The sequence below is a fragment of the Ruditapes philippinarum genome, unplaced genomic scaffold (assembly GCF_026571515.1).
Source record: "Ruditapes philippinarum isolate M1 unplaced genomic scaffold, ASM2657151v2 ctg2574_1_1_1_1, whole genome shotgun sequence".
NCBI classification, from domain to species: domain Eukaryota; kingdom Metazoa; phylum Mollusca; class Bivalvia; order Venerida; family Veneridae; genus Ruditapes; species Ruditapes philippinarum.
The window spans coordinates 1-16,281 of record NW_026864863.1 but is presented as its reverse complement, the minus strand read 5'-3'; the positions used below and the strand labels follow the sequence as shown (position 1 = coordinate 16,281).

The window sequence follows — 16,281 nt, the reverse complement described above, 5'->3', positions numbered from 1 at the left end:
ATATTTGTAGCATGTTTAGATCATGCTCAAGACCAATATCACAGCTTCAAGGTCAAGGTCACACATAAAGGTCAAAGGTTAGAAATCTTGTCCAGCCCATAACTTTGTCATTCATCAAGGGATTTAAAGATACCTTAGCACAAATATGAAGCATGATGAGATGCTGTGTCATGCCCTTGGACAAGACCCTAGTTCAAAGGTCAAGGTCACAGTTACAGGTCAAAGTGTAAAAAAATAATTTCAAGCTAATTACTCTATCCTGCATTATGGGTTTTTCAAATAACTTGGCACAAATGTGTAACATGATGAAATGGTAAAATATGCACAAGACTAAGACCCCTAACTGCAAGGTCATGGTCACACTAAGAAGTCAAAGATCAGCAGTAAGAGAAGGTGGGGGTATGATGGTGAACAAGTGAGCACAGTCTCAAAGCCAAATGTCAATGGAATTGGAAAATATCTGTGGTGGTTCTTTAACTTTAACATAAATTCTAAGTCGAAAAGGAGCATTATTATATTATTGTCCGCAAACTTAGTGGTTAAGCCATCACCGACCCTCAGGGAGTGGGGGGCTAGGATAGCTTTCCTTATTCTTCAAAAAGTCAAGCTAATTAGTTAAACTGCCGATATAAAATCCAAAAAAATCTGATTATTTAAACTACTATTTCTATTTACCATGTCCATCTGTTCCAGCACTTTGCTTTGGTTTCTAACACCAGGAATGTCACAGGGTTGTGTTCACCTTTAAGGACAAAATTATACATTGATTATACATGTATAATATTAGTTAATTTATAAAAGATAGAAAAACATTGAGATCAGTATTAGATATTAAATACAACAATATTGCATTTCATAATATCTCAAAAGATTATATACAATTTTTATGCTAATGCTGCATATTCAAAAATATTAAAGCTACTCATTATCTTATTTCACTGTACAATATGTTCAAACTGAGTCATCAGTGATGTTTATTGATAGTCTTAACAATTACTTAATTTGACAAGAATTTTATTTCAAATATTTTTTCTAGGATATTTAATTATATTGTAAATGGTATTGTTTAGAAATTTAAAACATACCTTTCTGGGCTTTGCGGTAGTTAATTGTTGCACACATAAACACTCACAGTCTGTACTGGTCCAAGCCTGCAATGTAATCTCATAATCTAAATTGATATAATATTATACATAATATGGTGTTGAGTTGTCTTACTTATCAATTTCTATCATTTTGCCTCAAACTTAAAATATGTAACATACTGTATTTAAGAAATGATGAAGATCTTCCTACATTTTTATACCGTATAAGTGGTTTTTTCTGCGGTGACTTTATTTCTGCGTTTTCTGCGGTGAGTTTTGGCACCGCAGAAATTAAAACCGCAGAATATTTCTCTAACCTGCTACGATATGTATCCTACATTTTGACCTGTTTCGTCTAAAGTTATAACGACAAACAGATTTTAACGGTTAGCGGGTTTTCAAGTTGTTTAAAATTGCAGACGGCTAAGTATGTAATGTGTGTTTGTAAGGATGTACTTATTGTTAATTATGCCAATTTAAGAATAAAGATATTTCAAACCATTCCAACCCTTACACTGCTAAATAATCGTTGTTTACTTATAATGTCATCTAATACGATAGGTAAACTTGTATCAATTTTATTAAATTAAAGATCATACTACAGGGGTATATTTTTCACACGTTACTTCACGCTGATCAAAGATGTATACCTTTCTATTGTTGCGCATTATATTTGTTTGCAAGCAAACAATATAATTGTTTGTAATTACTATACAGTTTTGCGGTGACGACAATAAACAAATGCGAACGTATATATGTAAATATAATAGCTTATACTTTGATAAGACGAGACGCAGAATTTAAATCATGTTTTGTCCAAAGAATGTGCCGCAGAAATAAAGTCCGCAGAAATAAAAACATGCCAAAATTTGAAAAACCGCAGAATTTGGGGCCCGCAGAAAAAACCACTTATACGGTATGTACATGCAGATTTCTGTTTTAGTCAAGTTGAAAGAATAACAAAACTAATTTTTATACAATACCACTTGAAAGTTTTGATTTTTAGAAAGCTCATCTGTTTCTGCATTAAATTTAATGTATGTAAATTGAAGTTGTTTACCTGAAACTTTGACTTGGAATGATTCTGCTGTTTATCTTCTTGTCCCATGTTATAATATATACATTCACACTTCAGTTAAAATCATTTCCAGATTCTTCTCATTTCTATTTACCACACTAGTAAGACTTTAAATGTTTTCTTTGAGAAATTAAAAATATGCATCCTTACATTTAAAACACAATAATATCTACAGAATTGCTACAATGTCAATCATTTCCTTTGTGTATACTGACCTTAATTCCTTTGAATTCAAACTTTACAACAGTTACTGTATAACTGGAAGGTTCCATCATAATTTAAAACACTGAGGGATAATCCAAAAACCAAAGCATTTTATTTTTTTAAATTCATTTGAATGTATAAACTATGTTTAATACCTAAATAAATAGTGTAGAATTATGTTTTTGAAAGATAAATTAGCATGTTATTTTAACACAGATTCTTAACACATAAAATGTATAATGTTGCCTCCACTAAAGTAACCAAATGGAACATTTTGGTCAGCATGAATAAACTATTAACCGTCATGCATAGATAAGAGTGAAGTAGTTTTATCAGATCTGTTTTGTATGCCTGTGGTGTTAAATCTTAATGGATGCAGTATTTACTTATCCTGGTTATAAGAAATTACCAGGCATTATTTGCACAATAGCCTCAAGGGCATACTATGACTTAGTTTCACAGTGGGGTATAATGTATAAGCACATTGCTTCATTATTGTATTTCTATCAAATAGCATTTATATATTTAATATTGATAACATGATTCATTTTTTTTTCTTAAGAATACATACTGTAACTCTCCTGCAAAGTAATGGAGTTATTGCCTTTTGTAAGTTTTGTCTGAAATGCATAACACAAAAATGTTAGAGACAATAATTCTAATCTCCACATATAAGTAGATCTCATTTATGAGAAGTGCAATGCCTAAGAACCATAACTCTTTATTGTATGATTTGGGGGTTATTTCCCTTTTGTACTTTTTCTTGCTTATTTTTTGTCTTAATCATACAACTTTAAAACTATTGGAGGTATTAATAAATGGATAGATCTTTTTGAGTGCAGTGTTTTAGAACCATATATAACTATTTTGCATAATTTTGGAGTTACTGCCCTTTGCATTTTTCACTTTTAATTATTGTTAGCATAAGATGAAAGGCATAAGTACTAGTATCAGTTTACACTAATATTAAATAGACAAATCCCATTAGAAGAAGAGACCAAGGTCAAACTTATTGAAGATTAACGTTAACTTTTCACAGGAGTAGCAACAAACTATATCCAGATGAATGCATTTTCTGGGTCAACTTTTTAATGTCTAGATTCTAACTAAAAAACTTAAGTACACATTTACAGCAGTAATTTTATTTTACGGGCGTGAAATGGAACTTAAGCATTTTTGATTCAGTTTACAACACCTCAAAATTCTAAGTCAAATTTTACGTCACAGCCGTAAAAAAAATAGAAAATTACGCCCATACTTTTCATATTTTTCCTGCTCTTAAAAAATTACGTGTGTTTTACGCCTGGAAAAGTAGTTTTACGTCCAATTTCCGTGTCTTTTCCTGCTACTTTACGGCTGGAATTTTGGTACGGGAAAATGAAAAGCGTTTAGACGCTTTTCACTCAAATCGGGCTAAAAAAGCATAAAAATACATTCAATTTATTTCAAAGTATATTTCTTAAAGTTCTATCTTTGCATATATTTCTGTTTAAAGTGCCCCAGCTCATTTATGTAAAAAATTCAAATGTTATGTTTTTAGGCTTTTAAACCTCAGTGGAGTTCCTTTAACATGCATGGTAATAGCAGAGGCTATCTATAGGGACAGCTTTCTGTCTTCTAGCTGATATAAGTCAGCTGATGTTAAGTCATCGTTCTGGTGAAGAATGTGCACAGGGGTTTTAGGGGAAAATATTAGCATTTTCAGGGGAAAATATACCTATTTTGGGCTAGGTTAAACAGCCTTTATTCGGCTGTAAAAAGGGGAAAACACTAGGTGGTGAGGTTAAAATAAAAAATGACAATAATGCTCGTTTGTAATTTGTGGGTATGAAGAATCAATTAGCAATCAATAAAAGTTTAGTCAGAAATAATAGAACAGTGCTTCTACCTCTAATGTCTCAATTACACAAGACCGGCAGTATTTGCAGGGGCTAAATTTAAACTTAACAGCTAAATGGCTCATATTGAGGGTTAAATCATTTTTTTTCTATTCTCTTTATTCATTGAATAACTTAATGTATAAACATGAAAGATAAAAATAAAGTTATTCTGAAATATTTAAGAATGTGTCCCATTTGGCAGAGACGTTACGGCCGTGACAAGACCAACACATTGTAGGCGTATATGCCGGTTTTCCCTGTAAAGGCAGACATCTGTGTAATATCAATTTGTAAAATCTGTCGGTTTTGCAGTCCAAAAATTGAAACTGGTCGAAATGTCTTGGTGACGAAAGACTCGAGATCTGTCAAATTACTTCGAAATTATTAACGAAAGTTTAGGTTCGGAAACGAATTGACATCAATAAATAAACTAATATTTATTTTTCATCAAATTCATAACATATTTTGCTTTAAAACTTACCTTATGGGCTAAACAGGCTGATATGCTTGTCAAGTAGGTCATAAAGTAAACCGAAAGTTGAAAGATTCATCTACAGTATAGGCATCTCTAGCTATTTCTATTTCAATATTCAATTTGCAATTATAAACTACAAAATTTATTCGATCAAAATTGTCTTTTTCAAAATTTCTGAAATATCATACAAAAAATGTGATGATAAGGTACGGATGAGTAACATAGGAACTCTGGAACAGGACCGCATATTGCGGCGCATAAATCCGAATCCGTACCAGCTTTACATATTGTTTGTCCGACCTTTGAATATCTTTTTATATTATACGAGCGGATGGTCTTTAATTATCTTCTCACTCTGGAACAGGACCGCATATTGCGGCGCATAAATCCGAATCCGTACCAGCTTTACATATTGTTTGTCCGACCTTTGAATATCTTTTTATATTATACGAGCGGATGGTCTTTAATTATCTTCTCAATTTAACATAGGAACATAGGAACTCTGGAACAGGATCGCATATTGCGGCGCATAAATCCGAATCCGTACCAGCTTTACATATTGTTTGTCCGACCTTTGAATATCTTTTTATATTATACGAGCGGATGGTCTTTAATTATCTTCTCAATTTAACATAGGAACTCTGGAACAGGACCGCATATTGCGGCGCATAAATCCGAATCCGTACCAGCTTTACATATTGTTTGTCCGACCTTTGAATATCTTTTTATATTATACGAGCGGATGGTCTTTAATTATCTTCTCACTCTGGAACAGGACCGCATATTGCGGCGCATAAATCCGAATCCGTACCAGCTTTACATATTGTTTGTCCGACCTTTGAATATCTTTTTATATTATACGAGCGGATGGTCTTTAATTATCTTCTCACTCTGGAACAGGACCGCATATTGCGGCGCATAAATCCGAATCCGTACCAGCTTTACATATTGTTTGTCCAACCTTTGAATATCTTTTTATATTATACGAGCCGATGGTCTTTAATTATCTTATCTCAATTTAATATAATCTGCTTATTTAAAAATCAGTCAAATTTACGGTATATTGTTTTTTTATAATACCGTAAAATTTGACCAGTTTTAAAAGTAACAGATTGGGTTCAAGTGATAATATATTGTTTGAGGCCATATGCTCGGATAATACTTAAAGATATTTAGATGTAGCAGAAACGTTTTTAAAAACCGTTACACGATCGAAAATATGCGCCGCAATCTGCGGTCCCGTTCTCGAGTTCCTATGATGAGTAAGTGGAATATTGCGAGCCGTCAATCCCTAAACCAATTACTATCTCCATTCATAGAATTACTCGACCTTCAAATTATATCCGCTACATTTCTAATACCGTAATTCAAGCTAAATTGCACATGATTTTCAAAAAATAAATTTGTTATCTCCTCTTCTATTCGCAATAAATCAAAGTTTTCAGAAATACAGAGCACTATTATATTTTTCACTCGCGGCGGTTATGCGTCGGTCATGGCCGGATGATCACTATGAATTCAACTTCCTTGAAAAATGTAAGAATACAATATAGCATATATAACTAAAAACCCATATGGGATAAAGCTGTGCATGATGTGTTTTTGTGCCCCCACGTCAGTGGCGGGCATTTAGATTTACCCTTGTCCGTCAGTCCGTCCGTCAGTCTGTCCGTCCTTCCGTCCGTTCGTCCGTCCGTTCACTTTTGTGTCGCACGTAACTCAAAAAGTATTTGACCTAGAGTCATGAAACTTTACAGGAATGTTGATCAGCATGTGTTGTTGTGCACCTGGATATTTTTAGTATTTTCAGAGTTATTGCCCTTGACTTAGTAAAATTTTGCAATTTTCAACTTGTGTCGCATGTAACTCAAAAAGTATTTGACCTAGAGTCATGAAACTTTACAAGAATGTTGATCAGCATGTGTTGTTGTGCACCTGGGTATTTTCGTCTGGATATTTTTAGTATTTTCAGAGTTATTGCCCTTGACTTAGTAAAATTTTGCAATTTTCAACTTGTGTCGCATGTAACTCAAAAAGTATTTGACCTAGAGTCATGAAACTTTACAGGAATGTTGATCAGCATGTGTTGTTGTGCACCTGGGTATTTTAGTGTGGATATTTTAGTATCTTCAGAGTTATTGCCCTTGACTTAGTAAAATTTTGCAATTTTCAACTTGTGTCGCATGTTACTCAAAAAGTATTTGACCTAGAGTCATGAAACTTTACAGGAATGTTGATCAGCATGTGTTGTTGTGCACCTGGGTATTTTCGTCTGGATATTTTTAGTATTTTCAGAGTTATTGCCCTTGACTTAGTAAAATTTTTGCAATTTTTAACATGTGTCGCATGTAACTCAAAAAGTATTTGACCTAGAGTCATGTAACTTTACAGGAATATTGATCAGCATGTGCAGTTGTGCACCAGGTATTTTCGTCTGGATTTATTTAGTATTTTTAGAGTTATTGCCCTTCACTTAGAAAATTTTTGCAATTTTCAACTTGTGTCGTAAGTTACTCAAAAAGGATTTGACATATTCATTTAACCTTACGGGCAAGTTGCTCAGCATATTTAGATTTGCACCTGGGGTTTCGCTTGTGGATTTATCCAGTATTTGTAGAGTTATTTCCCTTGACTTAGTAAAAAGATTGACAGAACAGTGGCGCGGTGGGGGCACCCGTGTCCTATGGACACATTTCTAGTTAAAAATAGTTTTGATTTAGACAGTGTTTCTGTATTACAAGTAGAAATCTCAGAATTATTGACAAGTAAAACTTATTGTGATAATGCTATTAATAACTTTACTGAGAAAGTTTCTCAACTATTTTATAATGCTGCTGATAGCTGTCACTTGATTATTGATGTGAAAAATACTGTACAAAAACGTACTAAAAGACGTAAGAAATCACGTCGGAAAGAGTGGTTTGATGATGATTGTAAAGTAGCAAGAAGAACATACTTGTCAGATAAGATTTATTATAGAAGAAATAAGACTGATACTAACTTCCAATCAATGGTGTCTAGTGGAAAATCTTATAAAAAGATGATAAACAAGAAAATTAAGCCTTACCAAGATAATATTAATAAACAGATACTTGGGTTAAAGTCGTCAGACCCAAAAGCTTTTTGGAATTTGTTAAATAGATACTGCACGGATAGCAGGGATACTGTAAATAATATTTCAATAGAAGTCTTTTTTGAACATTTTGTTAAATTAAATGAATCTGATCTAGATATTGACAATTTAGATGATTTAGATCTTGAGAATATAAGTTGTATTAATAGCTTCTTAAATGCAGATATAACTGTTGAGGAAATTAAAAAAGTTGTAAAAAAATAAAAAATAATAAAAGTCCGTCTGTGTTTGATAATATATTTAATGAATATTCTAAAAAATGTAAAAAATGAATCTGTTTTAAATGTTATTTGTTTATTGTTTAATGGAATTTTGGATTCAGGTATTTTTCCTGATATTTGGAGTCAGGGTATTATTAATCCTATATGTAAAAATAAGGGTGCCAAATCTGATCCCAACAATTATAGAGGGATTACCATATTAAGTTGTTTTGGCAAATTATTTACCAATATACTAAATAATAGACTGAATGAGTATTTGGAATGCCACAATTTACTTAGGGTTCCGATCACAATATGGTACCACTGATCATATGTTTTCCTTAAAGATGTTAATTGGTTATTATTTAAGTTGTAATAAAAAGCTTTACTGTGCATTTGTTGACTATAGGAAGGCATTTGATTCTGTTAATCGATTTCATTTATGGCACAAACTTTTGTCACATAATATTGATGGAAATATTGATGTACAGTAAGGCTAAATCTTGTGTTAAGGTAAACTGTGAGTTGACTAGTTTCTTTAGTAGTTTTACCGGTGTACGTCAAGGTGAAAATCTTTCACCAATTTTTTTTTTCTATCTTTTTGAACGATTTGTCAGAATTTGTATCTAATAAATACACAGGACTTGTCAATATCTCTAACGCAACTCGTGAATGTCTTAGTGACGATGTCATTGATGTTTATGTTAAATTGTTTCTTTTGTTATATGCTGATGATACAGTACTTTTAGCAGAAAGCAAAACTGATTTGCAAAATGCCTTAAATGCTATGAGTGATTACTGTAATATATGGAATCTTGTTGTAAATGAAGCTAAGACTAAAGTAGTGGTTTTTAGTAAGTCAAAACAAAAGGATGAATTTGGTTTTATGTACAATGGTAAAAAGCTTGATTTAGTAGATAACTTTACTTATCTTGGTGTACTTTTTAATTATAATGGTAAATTTTTAATAGAAACAAAATCTTGTTGATGCTAGAAGAGGAATATTTTCTGTGATCCAAAAGTCACGTAAATTATGTTTACCAATTTCTTTGCAACTACATTTACTTAACTCTATGGTTGTACCTATCCTTTCGTTATGGAAGTGAAGTTTGGGGATTCGAACAAGTTCAAATTCTAGAGAAATTTCAGTTGTATTTTTGTAAATTTATTTTGAATTTAAAACCTTCTACACCTAATTGTATGGTTTATGGTGAGTAAGGCATATTCCCATTAGCCTTACAAGTGAAAGCAAGAGTTTTGTGTTTCTGGAGTAAAATTATTAATGCTAATTAAGGAAAATAAGATATGTAAACTTCTTTATAAAACAATGTTGTTTTTGTCCTCTAGGAATATTGTTAATTCTAAATGGATAAATTTTGTGAAAGAAACACTTGGTAATCTTGGCATGTCAGAATATTTTCATTTACAGAAGGTAGATAATATTAATCACTTTAAAAATATTGTGAAGCTTAGACTACAAGATCAATTTTTACAAGATTGGCATAGTACTATTGATACATCCTCTAAGTGTTTAGTGTATCGTACATATATAACTACTCATTGTTTTGAAAAATATCTAGATGTATAGGCAAATATTTATGTAAATTTAGAACAATGAATCACCTGTTACCAATTGAAATCGGCAGACATTTGGCAATTGATCATAATAATAGGCTATGTTCCTTATGTCCGTATCAAGCTAAAAAGGAATTATTTGAATTTAACGTCACATTCACTTTGACCTTAAAATGGGCTGGGCAGGCAAAACTTATACAATGTAGTTATATATGTATGTAAAGTTTCAAAATCATAATTTAAGCTACTGAGTCTCACCGACCATTAACAAAAACATATTTAAAAAATAAGTTCATCTCGACCTTTACCTTTGATAAAAAATAAGCATGGCCAGTAGGACACATAAAGATTAATCTACTTACAAAAGTCAAATAATTATTGATTTCATGCAAAGTACGAGTATATGCATTGTAATAACAGAACCCATTGACCTTGGCCTTTGACTTGTTGACTTGAAAATAGGCTATTTTGGTTCCATATAATGAAAATTGTATGGTATCATATAATGTGATAATCAACTTATATACTGCAAATTTGGTTCCATACATTAATAAAATGGTTTCATATATTGTAAAAATGAAATATATTGATAATTCGGTTTCATATAATGGCATCTGGTTCCATATATGGCTACTTTGGTACCATATATTGAAGAACTGGTATCATATAAAGTGATAATCAAGTCATATATTGCTTCTTTGGTTCCATACATTGATAAATTGGTGTCATAAATTGAAAAAATGAATTAATATATTGAAAATTCGGTTTCATATCAGGACATCTGGTTCCATATATGGCTACTTTGGTACAATAAATTGAACAATTGGTATCATAAAATTTCATAATCAACTAATGCATTGCTACTTCGGTTCCATACATTGTAAAATGAATTAATATATTGATTATTCGGTTCAATATATGAATATCTGGTTCCATATATGGCTGCTTTCGTACCATATATTGAAGAATTGGTATCATATAATGTGATAACCAACTTATATATTTCTACTTTGGTTTCATAAATTGATAAATTGGTTTCATATATTGTAACATGAATTAATATATTGATGATTCGGTTTCATATAAGGGCATCTGGTTCCATACATGGCTACTGCGGTACAATATATTGAAGAACTGGAATCATATATAATTGATAAAATCAACTTATATATTACTATCTCGTTTTCATACACTGACGGTATGGTTTCATATATTGTAACTGTGGATTAATATAATGGATTCCGGTTTAAAAATAAGAAGGTGTTTTCAATTCATATATAGTCAAAGTGAACCAAATGGTTAAATAAATTGAAAAAGAACAATATCAGAAAGCCATGGCTTTCTATCTTACCTGCTGTTCTTGATTTGTTACTAGTTCGTACGTATACGACATTGTTGTTGAACTGCCGTTTCTCGGTTGTCGTGGTTGGTTTATTACCAAATCGTCCGGCATTGATGTTGGACTGCCATTTCTCGGTTGTCGTGGTTGATTTATTACCAAATCCTCCGGAATTGATGCTGGACTGCCATTTCTCGGTTGTCGTGGAATCAAAAAGATACTCAAAGTGTGTTGTACTACTGACAGACATAGCCTCTGTTTGACTGTTGTCTGCAACCAAAATGAAGAATTACAATTTTAAACTTCATAATAATGTACGTACCGTTTAAGCCACTGTTGGCTATTTTCTGCAAAAAAAGATGAATAAAAAAAAAAAAAAAAAAAAAAAAAAAAAAGAAAGATAAAAAAGTAAGACTGCACTTAAACAACTATGGATTATAATGTGTATTAACAAGGTTAGCCTCCGTTTGACACATTTTGCATCAAAAAGAGATAAAATTGATATATGCAAAGTGTTACATGTTATGTTATATGATGAGAAGCACTGTGTCATGATAGTTGTGGTGGTGTTAATAGTTTTTTACTCCGGATCACGGCAGTAAGCCACATTAAATTCACCAGAGCACAGTTTAACCGCCGCATCGTTCCTTGACAGACTGCCAAGCAGTTTACCAGTATTAGTTAACTTCACTTTCGCAAGGAACTGAAACTTCTGTACATGCCAGAGCAGAGGTACGGTTCGAATGACCGTAGAAAGGATCAATCACAACGAAAGTGACCTGCGCCGTCCGGGAATCGAACCCGGGTCGCCCGATTCACAGTCGAACGCTCTTCCTCATGAGCTAACCGAATGGCTACTGTGTCATGATACCAGTGGTCATCTCTATTTATAGTGCATCCTTGCACATTGTCTCCGGTGCATCAGATAATTATTCTTGTGTCTCTTGAGTTATACCACAAATCTTATATAGATCAAGTCGCTAATCGCACACTTTTCATGACTATTCTTTTTTTTACAAAATTAGAATCACATCGTTAAACTACATGATTACTACATGATTACTACATGATTATTTTCTGTCGGATATCCTATATATATAGAAATTATCTAAAATATTTCAAATTTAATTTGCATAAATATTTTCTTTCGTTTAAACAATATTGATTTCTTCTTCCATATTTTCGAACAAATGTTCAATACACATATTGCAAACCAGGATTGAGTAGAAAGATTAAAGCTTATATGAAACTCTCTCCTGTAAAAACATTTCAACAAGTTATTTTAGTAACAACATAATATAGCTTTTATATACCTTAATTCAGTTAGTTCTTTACATTCATTTACAAGAAGACGATAAATAACTACCGGTACTACGTAAGAAGTAACTTGTAAAGGATCATAAAGAGGAGTTGAGCATGTCAATGTGTAAGATATGTACAATGCCTAGATAAAATTTAAATAATTTCTCGTCATGAGAAAAAATAAATAAAATAGACAAAGAAAAAATAATAAAAGAAATAAATGAATAAAAAGAGAAGATCAGAAAGGAGGCACAGAAAGTGGACTGGGGGGGGGGGGTTCACTGTGATTTAATGGAAAGTGTAGGTCCTGTTCAAGAGAGTTATTAGAATGAAATATTTTATTTACCAAGTATTTTCTATTTCAAACTCATAGATATACTAGATATACCAAATTCCAAAGTAGTATGATCTATTCAATTAAAAGTATGCATTATGAAAGCGTCTGCATGCATAACCAGTAACCTTGTACAGAATTGTTACCATAATGTAACCGCTCTCTCGTGGGCCTGAACCCAACCAGAGCACAAACTGAGACTTAGAAGCTTCAGCAAGGTCTCTCTTTGACGATATGCGTCCCAGTTCGTGCCAGGTGCACTCCTGAACCTATAGATCCTCACTTGGTGGTCGGGATCCAGGAGAAACCCCCCCTTCCTTACTTCACGATATAAGCCCTATGCGCAGGTGTCAGAGGCAATAGTTATCACCACAAAATATTTTCTTTAATCTCCTTTTGCTCCAATATTGTGCCGGCTCGCCACGGCGAGCCGGTATTACGGTAGGATTTTACTGAGAAATAACCTAAAACTCCGAAGCCATCCAAAAATTTAATCGACGCTTGGCTTCCAGCTTTCTACAAAATTTATCTATCAGGGCTAGGATCCAAAATTATTTAGCCAATCAAATTTAATCTTACATAGCGTCAAAAAACCTTCAATTTTCACGCCATTTTTAAAAATCAGCAAGTATTGTTTTGAGCGCAAAGATATAATGATGATTAAAATGTTTGTCTTTATGAATTCTTTTCAATAAATCATATTTACACTGACTTCTGATTTAGCGATTTCACCTGTTTTCTCTGTAGTAAGTTTTCGTTTGGTTAATTAACATAAGTGTACATCTGGTTCTGTGCATTTTTTATTTTTCCCCTTTTTCCGGTCATTTTTATCCTTTCGCGTATTTAGTGTATGTATTTACTGGCCGGGATCCGGGACGCCCGGGATCCGGGATGGTAAAAGATATGGAGGAAAAACCTAATGAACTATATTTGTGTTGATTGTTGTCGTAATGAAAGGCCATTAAACGTTAATTTTTTTATTGTATATAATGAACGTTAAATTAATTTAACTTAGAATATAGATATATTTAGAGCTATTTATTAACAAACTTAAAATGCGGAAATCACAATACTTATAATTATATGCCTAATTAATTGGAAAAAATCAAAGACTATTTCTTGAATTGGTCAAATCCCGGGATCCCTATATGTTTTAAACGATCCCAGCTTTTCTGAAAACTATATACTTGAACTGGCCAATCCGTGAGATCTATTTTACATTTTAATACGATCACGGCTTTTCTGAAAACTATATTCTTGAACTGGTCAATTCCGGGATCCTATATCTTTTAATAGGATCCCGGCTTATCTGAAAAACATCTTCTTAGACTGGTCAATTTCCGGGATCCCTATATTTTTTTAATAGGATCCCGGCTTTTCTGGCTGAATTGATTGACAACTTGTGTTTTACTTTAGGACTTGTGCCTCTTATTCCAATACTAAATAAAATACATGTATTACAACTTAATTTTGTATAAAGAGACATCTTTATGAAATCTACCTATCTAACATTTTGTGGTCAAGGTCAACAGGTCATATAGTAAATGTGCATAGACATAGGTTCTTCATTCTATATGTTTACATGCACCTTCATATATACTCATACTCATCTTGGTTAAACTGAGAGAACTTTATATGTCACTTTCAGTCAATGAGTTTAAGATTTTGAATTTACTGGCCCGAATTCCAGTTTTGAATTTATTCTACTAAATAATTAACAAAATTTTCTTAAATTTACACTGGCCTGAACTTATATACACTGGCCATCGGGCACCGGGCCAGTGTTGACTTCACTTTTATTTTGATGTTCGCTGAAGTCTCTTCAGCTAACAGAACTGTCATTTTTACATTTAAACACACCCCTTGAAAAAATTACGAAGCGAGTCGCTACTAGCTTTTTTAAAAGCTAACCTTGTACAAGTATATCTTAGATTGCGTTATAAAAAAATTTTTGATTTAAAAGATGATAGTGCTTATAATAATTTATATAAATGACAAACATACCTTGGCAAAATTCTATTAAAACCATGAAAAATAAAAATATCTGATCCTGTTTTGAGAACGACATTGTTGCGGCCTGTATCTAGATGATGATTGAATAACAGAACTTTATATTCCGTAAGAAAAACCCTAGTTCTACATGTATTTTTGATATGAAGTGTCGTAGAGAGATACTTTCCTAGGGTCATCTATATATTGTTTTTTTAAGTATCTCTTGATCAGCAATGTGTATATAATTACGAATAAGAGGGAACGTATAAATGTTAGTGGTGGGTTCAACCGTGTTTAAAGCAATCACAATAATTGCTTAACTTAACAAATGGCAAATATTTTCAGATAAAACCTTGCCCATCAAACACACAATGTATGCGGTTATTCTTTTTATCACTTGTGTTTTAAGAAGACGTGTGGTTAAGATGGTTATTTTAGCGGCATCCCTCTAAGATTCAAGCTAGCAACTTTCGTAATAATTTACAAAATGTATTTAAAATTAAAATTTTGTGAAATGAACAATGCATTGAAAACCACACAAATAGTCTTTATTTACTGCGTAAATCACGCGGAAGGAATATGGTAATAAATACCACAAAATCACTCATTAATTGCAAACAACATGTAAATTATTACTTGAATCTTTAATCTTTTTTCTTTTCTTAAAAATCTGGAAACAAAGTGATCTCTCGGAAGCATAATTCACAACAAAATTACATGAAAATTGCAGACTCGGTTTGATTGAGTCTGTACATTAGGGAAGATGAATAAGTGCAACATCCCTCACGCCCAAGCACCGGCTTGAGCGGTACTCAGTTCTTAAATTAATAGTGCTGGCATCAATGATCCCGATCGATGGACCAGAAAAATATATAACAACACTGAAGTGAAGTACGGGGCAACTTTTTACAGCTGCCACATGGCACTTGACACCTGTGAAGTATTTTATTTGTTTGGGTCGTCAGACCAAACAAAATTAATAATGGTAGCGAAATTTCAGACTCTGATGTTCTTATTTGCAAATTTAATGCCGAAAGTATAGTCCAATTTCCTCGAAGCGGTTACTTCCCTTCATATGTACATTAACGCCGAAAAATTAAGGGGAGATCACTGCGTAAAGATTGTCAAATGACAGGCGCATTAATTTTCGTAACGAAACAATAGTTCCCGATTGGTCGAAGATTTCTAATATTGTGTTATTCTTATAGATATACATGCTTATATTCAGCTCCATGATTATTTACTTCAGTGTTAAACAACAGGTTTACCGTGAACAAAATATATCGAAATTAATAAGGGTTACAAACTCTAATTTAGAATAATATATGGTATTCTTCAGGCTTGTAGTATAAAATATAGTAAAACAGAATCCCTAAAGAAAGCCCAACACGACAAAATTGAAAATGTTGCAGGCTCGGTTTGATTGAGCCTGTTCATGGACAGTACTGGAAAATGCAAGTTACCGTCCACGCCCCCTAGCACCGGCTTAAGCAGAATTCAACATTTAACACGAAAACGGTGAAATTTTGAATTTAGAAACATCCGCAGATGTGTTCATACGGCGGTTATCATGGAACCTTCAATGTGACACAGTAGTACCATTCCATGAAAAGCAGCGTATGGTCCCCAAGTAAAAGAATGCACTCCTCGTGGTCGAAGGGTTTTTTACACTTTCGATTTGGGA

At 32.7% G+C, this 16,281-nt stretch overlaps 1 protein-coding gene across 1 annotated transcript; it reads right to left on the bottom strand.

Moving 5' to 3' along the window:
* Nucleotides 1–1,128: 1,128 nt before the first annotated feature.
* On the bottom strand, nt 1,129–14,695 carry LOC132727094 (uncharacterized). Its single transcript, XM_060712503.1, has 3 exons — nt 14,610–14,695; nt 10,982–11,239; nt 1,129–1,151 (listed from the first exon to the last, which is right to left on the bottom strand). The coding sequence occupies exons 1-3, from the start codon at nt 14,671–14,673 to the stop codon at nt 1,129–1,131; spliced, it is 345 nt and encodes a 114-aa protein (XP_060568486.1). The 5' UTR covers nt 14,674–14,695.
* Between the last annotated feature and the right edge of the window lie 1,586 nt (nt 14,696–16,281).